This window comes from Opisthocomus hoazin, chromosome 9 (assembly GCF_030867145.1).
Source record: "Opisthocomus hoazin isolate bOpiHoa1 chromosome 9, bOpiHoa1.hap1, whole genome shotgun sequence".
NCBI classification, from domain to species: domain Eukaryota; kingdom Metazoa; phylum Chordata; class Aves; order Opisthocomiformes; family Opisthocomidae; genus Opisthocomus; species Opisthocomus hoazin.
In genome coordinates, this window is record NC_134422.1 from 18,200,848 (window position 1) to 18,218,798 (window position 17,951).

The window sequence follows — 17,951 nt, forward strand, 5'->3', positions numbered from 1 at the left end:
AGCACTGTTTTCGGGATGGCACGTGCTGCCCTGTCCCGTGGCAGGAGTCACGGCGCGGATCCTGTCCGTCCCAGAGCCCCCAGTGACCATTCTGCTCCATCCTGGGCAAAATCTGCACAGGGATGGTGCTGACCATTCACTGGTCCAGGTGATGGCAAGCCCACCCCGTGTCCGGGCCCCTGCTTGAACCCATGCTCAAGCCTTCACTCCTCAACTGATCCAACACACTCAGCAAAACGTGAGGCTCCCCCCACCCTAATCCCCCAAATCGTGCGTTTCCCACACCCCCACGGAATGCGGCAGGGGATGACAGCAGCGTTTCCAGCCAGCCCCCTGACTCGCAGCACCGTTCGCTCCCAAACAGCAGCACAGGCCAAGTCAGCATCTCCCAAAACCTCAGAGGTTTGCTTGCTCCTCTGCCCATTTGTTTTTTGCCCCAGTCACACAGGCAGCCCACGGGAAGGCAGGACGAGGGCTTCCGCTCCAGCCCGGCTGCCCGGGGACAGCCCTGGCCCCACGCACACGCGGTCCGGCACGTTTTGACTTCAAGGATGGTTTAAAGGGGGGAAGGGAAGGGGCTGAGCTTCCACCAGCCCAGCCCTCTCCTCCTATGTCCCAGCCCTGCCTGGTTCCCAGTCCCAGTGGGACCGAACCCCATCACCCCCCCACATCACACCCCCAAATACCAGGTCAGAGGACAGAAGTGGGAGCAGTCACACTCCAGCTGAAACGCCTAGCCAAGCCCATGGATGCTCCAGCGTTTCTGCCACGGGGAATAACCAGAAGCCAGGAGGAGACACTCCCCGTGGATCCCCATCCAGCCCAGCCGGGTCCCCGCTGCCCCCCAAAACACCCACCCTGCCGAGTCCTTACCTTGAGGCAGCCAGAGCCGCGAGCAAGCCGCGGAGAGGGACGGGGAGGGGAGGGAAGCGGATTCCTTCGGCTTTAGTCAGCTGGCGAAGGCGAGCGGAGAGCCAGCGGCTCCCCTCCCCGCCAGCCCGGCCAGGGACGGATCCAGCTGCGGGGGGAGAGCAGCAGCCCGCCGGCAGCTCCGGCGATGGCTTTAACAGCTCCGGCCTGGCCCGTTTCGCTCTCCGCCTCGGCGCAGCCTGGCTCGTCCCCCTGGGCAGCCTCTGCCCCAGAGGAGTGGGGCAGGATTTGACCCCACGAGGGATGATGGACCCCACGAGATGCCCACCCTCCTGGGGGACCAATGGACGACCACAACCCCATCCACAGGCTTGCTGCCCCACAAAAAGGTGCAGGACAGGCATCCAGCTCAATCTGGGGGGGCTTTGGGACCCCCCAGGCATTTGCCACGCGGCAGGTTGGGCTCTGCTGTGAGCTCCCATCCACGGAGGGGTGGGAAGCTCGTCCTGCTGTCCACCCCGGCCAGCCCTGCCCTGCCACATGGGGCTGAGGTGCAGGGGAGCCCCACACCAGAAGCATGACTCAGGTGGGGATTTAGCGAGTCTCCTGCAGATGTTGGACTTGGCCAGGCCCCGGCCACCCTCCTTCCAGCCCTGGTAAAAAGGGGGGGTGGGCAGGGGCGGGGATGGGGACCACATGGAGGTGGGAGGCAGGCAGGAGGGGTGGATGCTGGGTGCAGGGGGACGAGCCGGTGGGTCCAAGGGACAGCCCAGCCGGTGCAGGGAGCTGCTGGATCAAGGACGCATGCCTAGCCCTTCTGCATTGTCTCACATCGCCCCAGAATGGCGGAGCCCAGTGTCCCCCCACCACGGCCACACATGCACACCCTGGGGACAACCCCCTGAGCAGCTCCATGCCAGCCCCAGCACCCTGTTCTCCATCAGCACTGGTTTTCTCAGCAAAATCAAACTAGGCCATAGATGTTCCCCATCCAGCTTTGCCCACCTGCCTCTGCAGTACCCCAAAATTTTCTTTGTGGCAATCCTCCCACCAGCTGCGCACCCAAAAGTGCCACATTCAACCACAGGTCTCCTCCTGCCCAGCTGGAGCCAGCCTGGCCCCACGAGGAGAGCCACCAGGGTGCTGGCAAAGCATCCTTCATCCACGCAGGACAGGGGACTTTTGAACCCCCAAAACAGCCAAAGGAAAAAGCACCCCACCACCACCCTTCAGCCTCCAAACACTCTCTCAGCCAACCGATGGCTACGGGAACCACAGCAGGAACCCACCACGTAGCTGGCACCGACCGCAAAGCCCATTCGGGGAGGAGGACGGATGGCAGGCAAAGCCATGAGCTGCCTGGGAACACCGCTCGCCTCTCCCATGCCGCGTGGGGATAGATGACAGGCAGCAGGATGGGTCCACAGGGGTATCCCAGTGCACCCCGGTAAGGACCACGGGGCAGCCCGAGCCCGGTGGGCAGCAGAGATCCTGCCTGGGGAAGGCGGTGGGGTGAGCTCACTGACAGGGCCAGCCTGTGCCATGGGGGTGGTTTGCGGAGCAGCCCCCACTTGCCGCACCCAGCTGGGTTCCTTCCCGGCCAGAGGCTGAGATGTGGGGGTTCAGATCCCCCTCTCATGCCCCCTGCCCTGAGCAAGCTTGGCCAGCTTGCAATCCTGCTGCGACTCAGTTTCCCCTTCCCCGTACCCCTGCAGACAAGCACAGCCAAGGCGAGGTAACACCAGAACGGGCACCATCCCCAGCAGATCTCCTGGTGGATCCCCAGCCAAGCACCTGCCCCTCCGGCTTCGAGGTCCTACCGGGTCACCCCCACCCTGTCAGGCACCCCCCCAGCCCAGACGGGTGTCCCACGCTGAGCCAAAGCCACTGGAGAAAGGACATCGACCCCCACCGAGAGCGGCGGTGGCCAGCTGAGACGCAGCGTGGGGGGGACCCACCGGTTGGCGGGCGATCCCGATCCTGATCCCGTCGTCCCGGGCTGCGTCGCCGGTCTGCGGGGAGCCTTCGCCGAGCGGCGGGGACGGGCAGTGGCGGGGACGAGGAGCGGCGGCTGATCCCACCCCGGCACGGGTGCCCGTGCCAGCCTCACCCCCGGCCGCCCCCGGCCGCCGCTCGCTCGCGCCTGGTGGTGCCAAAAATGTGGCGTGCAATTCCCTGACCAAATAAGGTGAGAACAACCATAAACAGGGACCCCCCTCGCACAGCCGGGCACTGGCGTCCCCATCCCGGCCTGGGACAGGGTGGAGAAGTGGGAAAGTGCCGACAGAGAGGAAGGAAGAAGGGAGACCCCTGAGCCCACGCTGGCTCTCCCAACCACTGCTCGAGGGTGGCCAGGGGGACAATCCCCATAGACGGGCTGCCTCGCCGCCGCCTGCGCTGGCACGGGTCAGAGGGCAGCCTCCTGCCTCCAGCTTCACCCTCCCGCAGCCCCGGCTCATCCCCAAACCAATTGCAAAGGTGCCCACGTTCCCCATTGCCACGGTCCCTGCCCAACGCACGGAGGGACCTCCACAGCCCTGACACCCGCCGAGACCCCCGGGAAGGGACAGAGAGGAGCCCTGGGGTACCTCTGCAGCCCTGTGAGGGGCTGGGAGGGCTGTGGCTCTGCCCTGGGGGGCCAGAGGGGAACATACATGCACCAAGGCACTGGGGTCTCTGCAGGCAGGAGGGGGCTGCCAGCCAGCCCTGCCAGCTTGGGGCAGGAGCAGAGCCACGGTCTGAGCTTCACGGTGGGGACAAGCGTCCCCTCCCCTCGGGGCCCGACCCACAGTCCCCAGCTCCCCGCCGCATAGCTGAGCCTGCATGTCACGAGTTGCCTGTTTACTGCCCTGTGCCAAGGCAGGTGACCGTGCCAGCTCTGCGCAGCCGCTCCCGGTCCAGCTCCACGTCCCCACCGTCGGCAGGGACGCCTTCGCCCATCCTGAGCACCCAGAGTCTCCACCCTCCCCAGCGAGCCCGGCCACCCACAGCTCCCACTCAGAGCAGCCAGTGACCTTCAGGGACGTCGGGGACCACAGCTGTCCCCGCTCCAGCGACGCCTGTCCAGACCAGGCCAGGAAAGCTCAGGCATCTGCTCGGTCACAGGTGGCTTCGTCGCTGGGATGGGGGCCCACCACACTTCAACACATAAGTACCGCCTGTTCCGGCCAAGCAGGCGCAGGCCACCAACTCGCAGCATCCAGGCGGGTGCTCAAGGGGCTTTTCTGAGCTCCAAGCCATGGTGCAGACCCTCCAGGGCCAGTGGGGAGTCCTCATACCCCAGGGGAAACTGAGGCGTGGCTACATCCTGCCACGCTTGCACCGCAAGCAAGGAGCTGGGAGACTTACTGGTCCCCCATTAGACCCTGCTCCCGAAATTCTTCGGGGCTGGGTTTCCCAAAGCTCTGGGGCGTGAACCAGGGCTGGACCCTGCTCCGTGCAAACAGGGCTTCGAGAACAAAAGCGCCATAAAAAAAGCCTGAGCTCCTTGGCACCGCTGGCAGGAGGGAAAGTCCGTGAGGTCTTCCTCTCCATCCTGTGGCCACACTCCTCAAGCAGCGACCACCTGCCCCCAGCTCTGCTGCCAGCCGGTGCCCCCTTCCCCAGGGTGACGGGAATTCCCGCGGGGACGCTTTGGCCACCGACCGCCCCTTGAGCCCTAACCTTTCTCCAGGTGCTTGCCAGGCAGGGGCGGCTCAGCCCAAGCGCCCTCTGCACCATCCTCACGCTGGATGTTGAAGTTCTCGTAGGAATCCCACCGGATGAGTGGGTCGGATGTGTTGTAGTCCACAGAGACACTGGGCCCGTTCTCCAGGTGCTCCATGCCTGGGAAGAGGTGGGATAGTCAGTCAGGGTGACGCTGGAACCAGCACAGGTGGGATGGAGGGAGGAGATGGAGAGAAGGTGCAGGCAAAGGGAAGAGTGCAGGAGCTGTAGGACACGGCAGAATCACGTAAGAATGAGAGTGATGGATGAGCATGGGAGATACCTCAAGACCCACAAATAAGGTGTACCAAGGCTGGCTGGAGCTTTTGGGATTGCCTAGAGACAGGCAGATGGACGGACAGCAAGCGTGCCTAGGTCTCGACTTTTTGGGTGGGGAGTCCTCCGTTCCCAAGCACCCCCTCCCTCTCTCCCGGGCCAGCAAGTGCTGCAGAGAGCAGCTTCCTGGAGAAGAGAGTGAGGGCGATAGGACATCCACGGGTGCTCCTAGATCAGCATCACTGCCTGGACCCCTCATCCCACCCTGGTGACAAAGGGTCTGCAAACGGAGCAGGGGGAGGTCACAGGTGTGGCAGTACAGGATAGAGCTGGGGAGCAGAAAAGGAGCCAGCATCCAGCTCCAGACCACGGTGTTGGTGAGCCAGCCATACCTTGGATCTTCTCAGGGCCATAGGAGAACACGAACTCCACCTTTCCATACTCAGGGAAGCGGTCATCTGGCAGGGAGAGAGCAGAGCAAAGGGACCATCTCCATCCATCCCTCCAACAGCACACGGGTGGCCACCCCAAACATGCCCAGAGCACAGGGCACCCGCCCCGGCCAGTGCACGGATGGGAGCTGGCGGGGAATATCCCGGCACAGGGCAGCACGTCTCAGCTCCCAAACAACCAACCCCATGGATGGAGCAGGGGTGCCCAGAGGGGTGGGAGGAGAAGGGAGTTTGGGTGGGAAGGTGCCAGTGTGGTTACCTCTGAAGGCCTCATCCAGGTCCTCCTTGCCAAAGACGATGTCGAGGTCGTGCACAGCGCACGTGTGGAACTGCACACGGAAAATCACGTCGCGGGTCGGGCTGCGAAACTTCTTGTGGTAACACTTCAGCTGCGGAAAGGAGCAGGAGCCGACCGTCAGGACAAGCCCAGGAGCGTCCCGCGGGGCTGGGCAAGGGAGAGACAGGGGGTCCTGAGGCACAAGGACCACCCATGCCCCAGCTGCTCCCCGCGTGGGGGCTTGAGCCAACGCTCCTTACCAAGATATCGCCCTTGAGGAGCAAACCAGGCTCAATGGTGATGCAAATACCCGTCTGGCTGTCTCCTTGCACATTGCTGCAGAGAGGGACAGCAGGAGGCTGTGAGCTGTAGTGCAGAGCCCCCCCAGAGCTCCCAGCGCCACCTTCACCAGCCCCTTCCACCCAAACCTAGCCAGGAAAGGTGCAAAGCATGGAGCTGGCCCTCCAGGTGACAGGGGAGGGTCCCATCCCCCACCCTAAAGGGCACCCATTCCCAGGGGCAGCCAGACAGGAGGGGGAAACTGAGGATGCTAGAAATCCTGTGTGGGAGGGCTTGACTGGCGTCTGAGTGTTGGAGCTGGGCTACCAGGCTGTCCACCCTGCTCTCGTGGGTCAAGTGGAGTACAGCACATGAAGGAAGAGCTCTCAGGGAAGGCTCTCCTCCCTGCCTCCTTTTCCCTGCCGGAAGCCCTCCCGTCCCCAGGGCACCGGGGGTCTGCCTCCAGGCAGTGGCGTCGGCAGCAGGGGATGAGGGAAGAAGGGAGTTGGATTTCACAGGCAAGATAAACCTGGAGTTTATTACCGGCATCCCATAAACTGTCTATTAAAAGCTGCAAGGCGAGGCTGGGATGGCAGTAAATCTCGGCTAACGGGGACGCCCGGCTGCGGGCAGGAGGAGCATCTCTTTGGGCAAGGAGCGGAGAAACGCCTCCCTCCCCCGGGGAGGTGTCCCCATGGCTGTCCCCACTCCCCCTGGGGACACCCAGCCCCAGGCTCTGCGCAGCCCCGGGCTCCCTCTGCTGATACGCACAGTCACTACAGCCCTCCCAGCAGAAGGGCCCAGTATGGCCCAGTATAGCCAGTTACCACCTCCAAGCAAAAGAAAGCCCCTTTTTTCATCCCCTGGACCACAAACAGACTAAGCGCAGGGCACCGGGTCTGCTGGAGACTTGGCCTTGACCCTCTCCATCTTCCCCAGCTTGCCAAGCCCCCCGCTCTGGGCAGGAGGGAAGCCCCCAGCCCCATGGTGAGGAGATGATAGTTACTAGATCCCCGAGGTGTAGACGGGCTGCATGGCCTGGTAGATTTTCAGGAAGGGCCGACAACCTGGAAGACATCAAGGCGGGGAGAGAAGGCAGGCTGCTGTTAGCCGTCAGGGCGGAGGGGCCGGGGCAGGGATTAGTCACGGGGGAGAAATCCAAACAGGGAGGGAGCCAAGGCAAACAGCCGCTCCCCGCCCCGGCTGGCCCGCACCGGCCATGGGCAACATCTGGGATGGGCAGAAAGGGATGCTCCGGATGGGGTGAAAAAGGGGGACAAGTCACTATAGCCCAGTTTGGGTCCTGCAGGAGCTGGGGCAAGCGCTGGGCTGGGAATGGAGGTGGGATGATGGTCTCCGAGGAAGGGACCACTTCTGGGTACTGGCACCATGCTGGTACTGCACCCCAAACCCCAAGCCCAATCTGATGCCATGCTCCCAGAAGCCATCGGAAAAGCCCGGTCACCTCGCAGCTCAGGTTAGTGCCCAGCACGTGGTGGGGGGTGCACCCCACGAGGGCATCTCTGCGGGAGAAGGGCAGCATCCTGCTAATAGGAGTAAACAGTCCCCGAGAGCAAAAGGGAAATTCAAACTGCCGAGGAAATTGTGGAGAGCAAGCTCGGCCAGGCAGCGTGGAGCGGTGCGTGGGGGCACCTACCGCCTTTCGACTCGAAGTTGGGGATGCCGTGCATGATGACGTGGTGGAGGAAGAGGGGCTTGTTGTTCATTTTGATGCTGCCAGACAGAAGCCCACTGAAGTAATGGATGTACCTGGAGGGGTGACAGGCAGGTCAGGGGCAGGACCCACAGCGGAGCTCCTCCTTGACCCCCCTGCACCCAGTCACCCTGACCACGGGGGTAAAACACATGCCGGCACCCACCTCTTCTGGGACGGCTGTCCCACCGGCACCACCTTGTCCTCGTAGAAGCGCTTCATGGCAAACCTGTCCAGAGCCTGATCGGCGCTGTGGGTACGAAAGGGTAGATGAAGCTGAAGGGAAGTACGGGCGCCAGCACCCTGGCACCACCAGGATGGAGGTCGGTGGTGGGACCCAGGGCCACCCCGGGACCGCATGTCACTCTTACCTGGCCGAGATGTTGCTGTAGTGCATGTAGGCAGCCACCACCACCCCCAGCCGGCCACGGTTCCCCTGTGGGCACACAGCAGAAGGGGTGTCATGGGGGTGGTGGTGCCCCGCGCATTGGCAGGCACACACCAGTCCCTACACACACGCCCCAACCCTTACAGACACAAACCAGTCTACACACACACGCTGACACCTACCCACAGCCCAAGCCGCAAACCACCACGTCCCCTGCATCCCTCCACCTCTGAGGGTCTCGGCCCCATCCCTGCAGCCCCCCAGCCCCCATCGCTGTGCGCCCTGGGGAAGGGGTCTGGCCCACCTTGTTGTGCAGCACCACCACGTTGTGCCCCGCCGCGTTGAGCCACGTGTCCATGGCTTTGCAAATGCTGCAGATCTTCTCCAGTGCCGGGGTGTGCAGGTCAGGCCACCCAAAATCCAGCACCTGGGCAGGGAGAACAGCCAAGGGTCACATCCTCGTCGGGCTCTGCCCCCTCCACGCAAGCCAGCGTGCAAAGCCCAGGGCATGTCCCCAGGGTGGGCACCACCGCGTTGCCCTGGCAATAGGGTGGCCATTGGGGTCCCAGGTCTCAGCCCCCCCAGGTCACTAGGGGCAGCTGCCCAGGGCTCCCCCACAGCCACAGGGATGGGGACGATGCCTTAGGGAGGTCTTCAAGAGGCGCCAACAGCCAGGTTTGGGCTGAGGCTGGGGGGGCAGGAGTAAGCTGAGCCCCCACAAACTCATTGGGAAGTCCCAGTGCTCTCCTCTGGGCTCTCCCCCCTCTGCTCCTCCACCAGATGGGTGGGATAGGAAGGGTGGCTGTTCCTGCCCCAAACACAACAGGGAGCTGGACCACCAGACAGCCCTGTCCTGAGCCCCTCTGCTCCCCACAGCTGTGACCCACCTTGGGGTGAAGTTTGCTGATATCATGTCTCCGCTCAGAGAGGTTGAAAAGCTTCAGGGAAGAGGAAAGACACAGTGAGGGAACACCGTCCTCCCTCACTGCCACCACCCACCTCAGCCTCCCCAAATCCCCCCATGAGAGGCTTCCCTGAACACATTAACCCCAGTAGTTCCTTGCCATGGAGCAATGCAATGGCTAAAAACTCCCACGGGGTCCAAACAAGACTGGAAAGCTTCAAGGCAGGAAAAAGTCCTTCCATGTTGGTGCAAAGATCCCTCTCACGAGAGCTGAGCCCAGCTGGAGGTGAGGATGTATCACCCCAGCCCCTGCAGCACCACTTCCCCAGGGCCTGAGCACCCCAGCCCCTTCCCCAGCCCAGCAGGAACCGGGCCGCGTCCCTCACCACATAGTTGTCCCCGTGCTTGGACTTCAGCATGTGGGCCACCTCGCGGAGGTTGCTGCAGAAGCTCTGCTCCTCGGCTGTGCTGGGGTAGGAGACGGCGATGATCCGCTCCGTGATGTACACCAGGTCCAGCTCACAGCTGCTCTCCATGGCTGTGGTCAGGCTCATGCTCCTGAGTGAGGGAGGGGACAGCCGTCAGGACACAGCGTGGGGAGGGGACACTGTGACCCTTCCCCACCCTGCACAGCCCCGGGGGTTAAGCGAGACGGGCTGGGACACGCGGGGATACAGCAGCAGGGCTGCCCACAGCCTTTCCCCTGCTCCCAGCCTTGTTGGGGTGTCTTGGGAACCCCAAGTTAGGGACAGTGGGTCATAACCCCTGTGTCTTCTCCACAGGGAGCATCTCACAGCTGCAGCACATCTGGAGAAGCAAAGTTTTGGGGCCAGGGGAAAGGTTCAGGCAGGGCAGAGACAGTCACCAGATGGGGAAACTGAGGCATCTACCTGGATGTTTTGCGGCGTGACTGCCCGCTTCTGGGGGATTTCGTGGCATCCTAAAGAACCAGAGAGGAAAAAGCAAGTTACTGCCCTGACCCAGCCCCCAGCCAGCACAGGGGTCCCGCTAGAGCTGGGTGTGACAGTGCTGCCAGAGCATCCCACCCCTGCACCGTAACACCCCCAAAATATTGCCATCTCCAAATCCCACCCGCTGAGCATCCCGGTGGCACCAAACACTCCAGCGGCACCATTGTCGTCCCCACCACGGCCACGAGCAAAACCCATCTCTCACAACACCAGCACAGCTGGGACCAGCCGCCACCGGCACCGTGGTGCGGTGCCTTGGCACAGGGTCCCAGGGGACCTTTGAGCAGGACGCTGGGGGGGGGGGGGATGGTCTCAGGCATGTTACGAGTGCCTCCGGTCTCAGCTGGGCTCCGGGCACACACTTGGCAGGACAGAGTGGCTGTGGCCAGTGGCAGGGGCAGGTTCGCGGCCCAAGCGGCAGCGAGGAGCCAGCCAGGCACGACAGTTTGCTTTGGCCCCGGCTCTGCGCAGCCAAACGCCGGGAGGAAATGTTTGAGCTCTCGGAGCAGGAAACTTCTATTTATGCATGTTCTCTGGCCTCAAGAATTTCATCTGCAGCCGGTTTGCTTGGTGACTTCGTGACCTCAGCCGAAAAACAAAGCAGGGTTTCCAAAAAAAACTGCTAAGGAAAAACACGCTCACACCTCATTAGTTTTAGTATCTCCAGCTAACAAGCAGGAGTCATTTAAAGACTCATCTCGCCCAAGCAGCATGCCCCGAGCCCCTGGAAGGATCCAGAAACAAGAGATGCACCCCACAGCTGGCTCCTGGGACGTCCTTTTCATCCCCGGAGCTGCGGGACCTGCTGCTAACCCTCCTCGGGGCTGCAGCACCCTTCAACCGGCACACCAGAGGCAACGGGACGAGGAGGGAGAGGTTTCCCCGGCGCCCTTCGCCCGCCATCTCCCACCCGGTGTGGTCCCAGGGCTGCTCCCGCGGGCAGCTGGCGTCACCTTCCATCGTTCTCATGTCCCCCTTGCAAGGTCAGGCTGCCCGGCGGAGCAGAGCCGGCCTCAGCAGCCTGTGGGGCCCGGGGACAGCAGTCTCCCCTCCCAGCCGAAGTCGATCTGGGAGGCAGCAGCCCCATCCGAGCACCCGGGGGTGTGCGGGCAGCAGTGACGATCCCCACCCATGTTGTCCCCGGGATGCCCCAAATCTCCTGCTCACCCCAGAAACCCCCCAGCATCACCAGGTGCAAAGGAGTTAAAATGCAGCAAAAAGAGAGGTAAAGCCTTCCCTGGGCAGAGCCAGGGTGTGCGGAGCAAGCTTGAACCTGAGCGTGGGCTTGCCCCTGCGTCATCCACTGGTGACCAGGGTGGGATCCCCACCGCGGGCTCTGCTCTGCCCCAAACCTTCGTAGCAGGAGACGTCTGGGGTCCCCAACCCACACCCCCCAGCAGCCCCTGTCACCCCACCCAGACACAGCAGCCTCCGAAACCGCAGCCTTGCCCGATGGAGGAGCTGACAGGGGGCAACTGGGACTCACGACCCTCTCTTGGCTGGGGAAACTGAGGCATGGGAGGGAAAGCGAGGTGGGGATACCAGAGCCCCTCTCCATACCTTGACAGCAGCAAGACCCTTGCTAATCCATTTCCACGGCATGGTGGCTCCGCTCCCGGTACTCCCCCAGCCCGGGGGCACGGGTGCCCGTGGCCAGGGCCCTCCAGCATACCCTGCCCCGGCACGAGTGCCCCGGCTCTGCCCCGCTCCCCCCCGATCTAACCGCAGTCACGCTGCCGTCTCTGCCGCCAGCCCCTGCACGAGGAAGAGTCAGCCCGCGACCAGCTGATAGGAGCAAGCGCGTGCGTTATTAAACACTCCTGCCCACCGCTGGGCTGGGAGACCCTGCAAAGGTCCCCTCCGGAGCAGAGATCCCGGCCAAGCCAGTATGTCCCAGTCCAGCCCAGCACAGGACAGGCTGGTCTCAGCCACGTTGCGTTGAAGACCCCCCTGCTGCCAATCCCATTGAACATCCACCTCCCAGTCCCAGGCTGGCTCGGAATGTGCCCAGGCTCTCGGCAGCATCTGAAACCCACAGGTCCCTTCTGCTTGGAACGGGCGATGCGAGGCATGAGAAAGGCTGCAGAAATACCAGGAAACTTCCCCAAAAGACAGCAAAGCCGGCAAAGCGGGCTTCTGAGTATCCCACTGGACTTTTCTAGCTGCAGATGCTCTTTCTCCTGTTTGGAGAGTGGTTGGAAACATGTCCTGGACAACCAAAGGGATGGGGCAAAGCCGGCTCCCAGGTGAGGAAGGCTTCCACCCTCTTCCTCATGGCAACCACGCTGCCTCCATCCCTCAGGTCCCGGCCCTGGTGTGCAGGGAGGCCAGCAAGCTGGCTGCGGGCAAGGGGAAGCCGTCCGCGTTGACTTTGGCAGTGCATTTGTCTACACTGTCTTAGCAACTTCATGTCCACAGATTAAATAACATATCCCCAGCTCCGAGACAGGAAAGCCGGCTTTGCGGCAAAAGCCCCAGCCTCCATCCCCTGCGCTCCGACACCGTCTCTGCCACCAACCCTGGGCACCTCGCTTGGCCTTTAGCATGGCCATCACCACCTCGGCTGGCAGGGAGAGAGGGCTGGGGGGTCTCGGGGAGGTTGGGGAATCATGGCGTCATCCCAGGCTGAGGAATTTTGGCTGTTGGGGGTTCTTGTGGCAGTGGGACAGGCACAAGCAACCCCCCAGAACATCTCAAGGCAGAGCTCAGCCTCCGTGACTGGTAGCACTTACCAGGGCATCTACCTGCTTCGTGATGCTCTCCCCCGGGGATGGCTGCAGGCAGGCAGGCAGGAGGAAGCAGAGGGTGAGAAAAAGACAGGCGAGAGAGAAGGAGAGAGAGATTGAGAGAGAGACACGCACTCAGAGCTGGGGCCGGGGTCAAAAGTTCCCCCTTGGCTATTTCTGGCCCTTCCTAGGAAATGTGCCGCGATCCCATTTCCTTCCCTGCCCGCCAACATGTCCGCTCTTCCTAAAGGTCGGGAATCCCTCGAAATCCAAGTGCAGAGCTGGGGCGATGCTCGGGTACCGAGGGCGCTGCTGTCCTGCCTCCTGGCAGCCGCCCCCGGCGCTGGACCGCTGCCATGGACGCAAAGTGCTTGGCCAGACCCTGCGCCCGCTCCACAGCGGCACCCGGTGCCCCCCACACCTCCGGGATCCTGTCCGGATCCCCCATGGTCAGATCCCACAGCCGGGAGGTAAACAACGGGGTGAGCCCGGCGCGGCCCCGCACCCAGCCTGGCCACCAGCCACCGGCAAGCCCAGCTCCCCGCGATAAACCCAGCCCCACGGCGCTGGCGAAGGACCCCGGCAGGAGCAGAGCAGGGTCCGAGATGCTCAAAAAAGGGGAAAGTTTGGTGACATGCCGCTGGAATCCACGGAGACCTTTGAAATTGGGCTGGGGACAGAAATTCACTTCCCAGGTTGGGGGAGAGTGTCCGGATCCCAGATATAGAGAGCAGGGGACAAACACCTCTGCCTGGGGACAGCTGGCTGGGGTGCCTGGGGGTGGCACAGCAAAGGGACCCAGCTTTTAAGCTGGATATCTTCTGGGGTCTTGGGACCAGGGCGACAGAGGGGACTCCCAAGACCAGGCTGCTCCAGTCCTGGCAGCGGGGCTGGGGCTCCCATTTGCAGCCACGGACAGGGCAAACCCCTTTCGATTTCCTCCTGAAGCCGCAATAACGGTCCCAGCTCGAAGCAAACACGTTTTTGCTGGTGATAAGTGCCCAAGGAGGCTGGCAGGGGCGGGGAGGGGGTGCAGGCAGAGATTAAACCCGGGGCAGATAACCACTGCAGGGCCCTGGGGCGGGCAGCAGGCTCTGCTCCCACCCTATCCCCTCGCTCACTTGGGCTCACGTGCTGCCCTCGTGAGCTTGCAGGGGACCGTCCCCTAAACCCAGTTTTCAGGTGAGACCCCTGTATGGCTATGGGGTGCCCAGCCCAGGGCCCCACGCGGGGCATGGCCACCTCAGCACTGCCAGGCTGCTGAGCCCAGAGCCAAAACCCTGCCAGGGCCTCCTCCCCCCGGCGCCTGCCCCAGCAAGCCTTGGCACACGTCTGGAGCAAGAAGGAAGGGCGGCCACACCAGCCTCGGGCAATGCCAGCCTCCCCGCCGCCATGTGCCCGCTCTGCCCGCCGCCACGGGCACGGCCGGACTGGGGATGGGGCACAGGGGCTGCTCTGCAGGCAAGATGCCGTGCTTCCCAAACCTCTGCCCCAGGCATGGTCCTCCCGGCGCCATCCCGGTGCCCTGCCATCCCCGGAGCCCTGCCGTGCCCCGCAAAGCCCATCCTGGCACGCTCCCCAGTACAGGGTGAACAAAGATGGGGCGCCCAGCTGCCTTCCCGGCATCCGGAGAGGACAGGGTGGGAAGGGCTGTGCGTCGCCCCGGCCCCGGCTGCTCGTTAAAGGTCCCCAGGAGGGACAAACGAAGGGGGTGACAATAACAAGGGCTGCAAATGCGCGGCCTTGGGCGCTCCGAGCCAAAGGCACATCTGGTAGAGCCATCTCCGGGCGTGCAAGAAACTGCCCTGGCTCTGGCCATGGAGGGGAGGCCGTTGGCGCCAGGGGACCCCAGAGCCCACACCGGTCACGTCCCATCTGCCTGTCCGTTCCAGCAACCCCACAAGCCCCTCTTTCCTGAAAGCACCGGCTTCAGGAGTCCCATGATGGCTGGGCTGCCCCAACTCATGCTGCTGAGATGTGGGATGCCCTGCAGCCAGCTGGGGGGCACAGTACCAAAATGGGGGGTCGACATTATCCCCAGCACAGGACCCCTGTGGTTTTGAGGGTGGGGGACTCGCACCTTGAAGCCCCCAGGCAGAGAAATCCCCATGCCCAGTGCAGAACAGCGTGTCCTATCCCACCCAGCATCCCCAGATCACGGCTCACGGAGACGAGGGCTCGCTTACCGGCTCATAGTTGACAGCGGGGGAGCAGGGGGTCACAGCCTGCAAGGAAGCAAAAAGAAGGTCAGGATTAGTCCCTGCAGCCCCCAACCCTGAGCACGGGGCATGGGAAGGGGCCAGGTTGCAGCACCCACCCCCCTCCCCGAGCAAACCCAGCACCAGTCCAAGGGGGTGACAGTGGTCCCCGTGGCCCATGGCCCTGCCGCCCTGGGGCAGGAGCACAGGCAGCGCCCCGGGGTCAAGGCTGAGCTCCCGGGTGACAGGAGAGGGCTCGGTGCCACTCGCCCTCGGCCAGGGAGCCCGGGCAGCCCCAGCCCTGGGTGGGCACGGCACAGCGCGGCGAGGATGCCCAATGCCAAGAGCAGCTCCTGGAACAAACCCCAGCCCGGCCTCGTGAGCACTCCTGCAGCCGCCAGCTGCACAGCCCAGCTATTGTTACCTTAATTACCAGCGGCAATTACTGACAATTAACCTTGGGTTTTGCGTGCACCCCAGTCCCGCCGGGAAGCAGCGGCACGCCAGGGTGGGAGCGGCAGCGCCTTGTTTGTGGGTGCCGGGGGCAACGGGAGCAGCCGCTTCAGCCCCACGCTGGCCCGGGGACGCGGGCAGCAGCCCAGGGTGTGATTCGGGGCGCTTCGTCCCCTGCAAACCCCGCCGTGTGTCCCCAGGAGCGGTGACCCCCAGCCAGCCATTCCCCGCCTCATCCCAGCGTCAAGCCAACGTGCAGAACGCCACGCAGGGGCTTGTCCCCCACCATGGCAGTGCAGGGACCCCCAGCTCCCCGCTCAGCCTCCCTTGCCCGGGGCCATAAACAGCAGCATTTGCCCCAAGCCTCCCACCCAGACCCCAGCCCACCCCAGTCCCCGCAGGGCGATGCCCAGTGCCTGCCCCCTCCCCAGCCACCGACCGTTCCCATCCCGCCTCCCTGTTTTCTCCAGGGGTTCCTCCTCCTCCTCCTCCCGTTCCCTTCCCCTGCGCATTATTATTATGATTTTATTCTAATGCAGAAACACTTCCATAAAAGGCCCCTTTCCCTGCCCCGCGGTGCTGGCCCCGCGCCAGCCTCCCTGGAATGTTCTCCGGCAGCGAGCCGCCGCGGACGGGGCCGGCGAGGGCCGCGCCGTACCCCGCACCGTGCCCCGCACACCGCCGCGCTCCTCCCCCGGGGATGCCCAGCCAAGGGCCCCCGGCCCCCACCCAGCACCAGCTCCCAAAGCCGGTGATGGGGGGCAGATGTGCAGCTCCCCCATCACGGGACACGCTGGTCCCAAGGACAGGTAGGGTCCATGCCCACCCCTCCTCTGCTGTCGGCACCAGGATGTTTGCAGGCTACGAATGAACCTTTGGCTGGAGAAGGGAGAAAACTGGGGTGCCCGTGGTCGTATTTCCCTGCCCTAGCGGATTCTCTGATGTCTAACATGGGCTTGTGCTCACCCGACACCGCTCCTCCCACCCACAGGAGACACCAGCCCAGGCCATATGGCACTCTCTCATCCCAGAAAGGCAGTTTTACGAGGGCTGCAGGAACGTCATGCTGTTTTCAGCTTCCATCCCTCTCCCAAGTTTGGCTCAAACATGCCTCGGGTTCAAGGAGCAGATGGAAGACCCTGCCCCAGGCAACAGACCCCTTCCTAGGGAAGCCGAGCTCCTGCTTCAGGGGTGCAGGAGCATCCCTCCTGCCCCATGGGACAGTGAGAGCATCACCCCGCACAGGGCATCCCCCAGAACCACCGCCACCTCCGTCCCCAGGGACCCCCGCGTTCTCCGGAGCGGGGCGGGGGGACCTCCGGGCTTCGCCTCGCCACGGCAGACACAGCAGCCTTTCTTCTCCCCCCCCCACCGGTGTTTGCATTCCTGCCGCCCGGCCCCCACCGCCACGACCCCGCCGCCCGGCAGCCCTGCCCAGGAATGCGAGGAACGAGGCGCAGCGGGGCTGCCGCCCACCCCGCCAGCCCCCCACGGCCCCCCAGGTCGCAGCCCCGTACCTCCCAGCAGCCACATCCCGCCAGCCGCTGCCTTGAGACCCGGGTTTTCCCAAGCAGCAAAATCAGTTTCCCACCGAACAAGGCCCCACAGCCACAAGTGATGGGGACTCTCTGATGTCTCATAAAGGATTGGGCACATGCTACAGCCTTCTCCTGGAGAGCAGCGATGGGCTCGCTCATAGCCAGCTGTCACCATACCTAGAGAAACTTGATACCCTCGAGATGTCCAAGCCCAGAGGCAAACACCTGGTCGGCAAACCCCTAGTAGCTCCTGGCCGCACCACCCCAGGGCAGAGCAGCCCACGGGAGCCCTCCTCCACCAAACCCCACAGGCTGCAGCTCGGGAACTGGCCTCTGCACCCCAGATCCCCACCAGCACTTCGGCACTGGTTCCCAAGCACTGAGCGAGGCTGGAGAGATGTGGACATCCACCACGTACCTGGTGATGAGACACCCCAGAGCCTTCTCGATGCTGCAACCACCGCCCGCATCTCCCTCCCAAATCCTTCCTCTCCATCCTCCTCCTCCTCCCTCAGCACAATAACCTCGGCAGCCACAGAGGTGCCCAGGGTCAGCGCCGGGTCCTGCTCCAGCCGGAGCATCCCTGCGGGTTGTAGCCCCAGCCGGCGGGATGCCAGCGGGGCCAAAAGGAGACAAACCTCCACGGAGGGGCCTTGCGATTCGGGAGCAGGCTGGGTCGGTGCAGCACCGGGCACGGGGGGGGCTCGGGGAGCACTGGTTCCCCCCCAGCTGGGCTGCCGGAGCCAGGCGAGCACTGGCCCGCAGCCCACGGCACGGCCCGCCCGGCTGCCGGTGGGCGATGCAGGCCCATCTCTGACGCATATCCCTTCCTTTGGGTGGCGGTTTTTGTTTTTCCCTTCCCCAGGAGCTCCGATAAACATTCCCGAGCCGGCCGATATCCGGGCCGGTGCTGACCCTTGCGATGCCGGGAGCAGCCGCAGCACCAGCCACCCCGGCACACCAGGGCTGCTCCCCACGGCCAGGCACCAGGACACCAGCAAGCCACCCCCGCTCAGAGACGTGCTGTCAAAAGTGACCCCCCGGCATCCCGGACCCCTTCCACGGCAAGCCAGCACCAGGCAGGCACGGCCCTCCTGGCCCCCCCACTCAGAAGGGATGTGGACCCCAAAAGAGGGGAGCAAGGCACCCTACTCCCTCCAGCCCCCAGGAAGGGGGTCCCCTGCCCAAACCACCCTGAGG

General features: G+C 63.8%; 1 protein-coding gene across 10 annotated transcripts in view; it reads right to left on the reverse strand.

Annotated features, from left to right (window-relative positions):
- TNS1 (tensin 1) overlaps window positions 1–17,951 on the reverse strand; it is a 65,123-nt gene that overhangs the window by 31,357 nt on the left and 15,815 nt on the right. For 4 of the 10 annotated variants that reach the window (XM_075429725.1, XM_075429716.1, XM_075429718.1 and 1 more), the window contains 14 exons: window positions 14,749–14,787; window positions 12,569–12,610; window positions 9,756–9,805; window positions 9,252–9,423; window positions 8,849–8,899; window positions 8,266–8,388; window positions 7,945–8,009; window positions 7,740–7,823; window positions 7,517–7,629; window positions 6,866–6,926; window positions 5,841–5,916; window positions 5,563–5,692; window positions 5,244–5,309; window positions 4,534–4,695 (listed from right to left, as the gene is read on the reverse strand). In XM_075429725.1, coding sequence (XP_075285840.1) covers window positions 4,534–4,695; window positions 5,244–5,309; window positions 5,563–5,692; window positions 5,841–5,916; window positions 6,866–6,926; window positions 7,517–7,629; window positions 7,740–7,823; window positions 7,945–8,009; window positions 8,266–8,388; window positions 8,849–8,899; window positions 9,252–9,423; window positions 9,756–9,805; window positions 12,569–12,610; window positions 14,749–14,787 — 1,234 coding nt within the window. Of the gene's footprint in view, window positions 1–4,533; window positions 4,696–5,243; window positions 5,310–5,562; window positions 5,693–5,840; window positions 5,917–6,865; window positions 6,927–7,516; window positions 7,630–7,739; window positions 7,824–7,944; window positions 8,010–8,265; window positions 8,389–8,848; window positions 8,900–9,251; window positions 9,424–9,755; window positions 9,806–12,568; window positions 12,611–14,748; window positions 14,788–15,652; window positions 15,674–17,169; window positions 17,208–17,389; window positions 17,478–17,951 lie in introns of those variants that run through there. The other 6 variants (XM_075429721.1, XM_075429719.1, XM_075429722.1 and 3 more) reach the window with 5 other exon arrangements.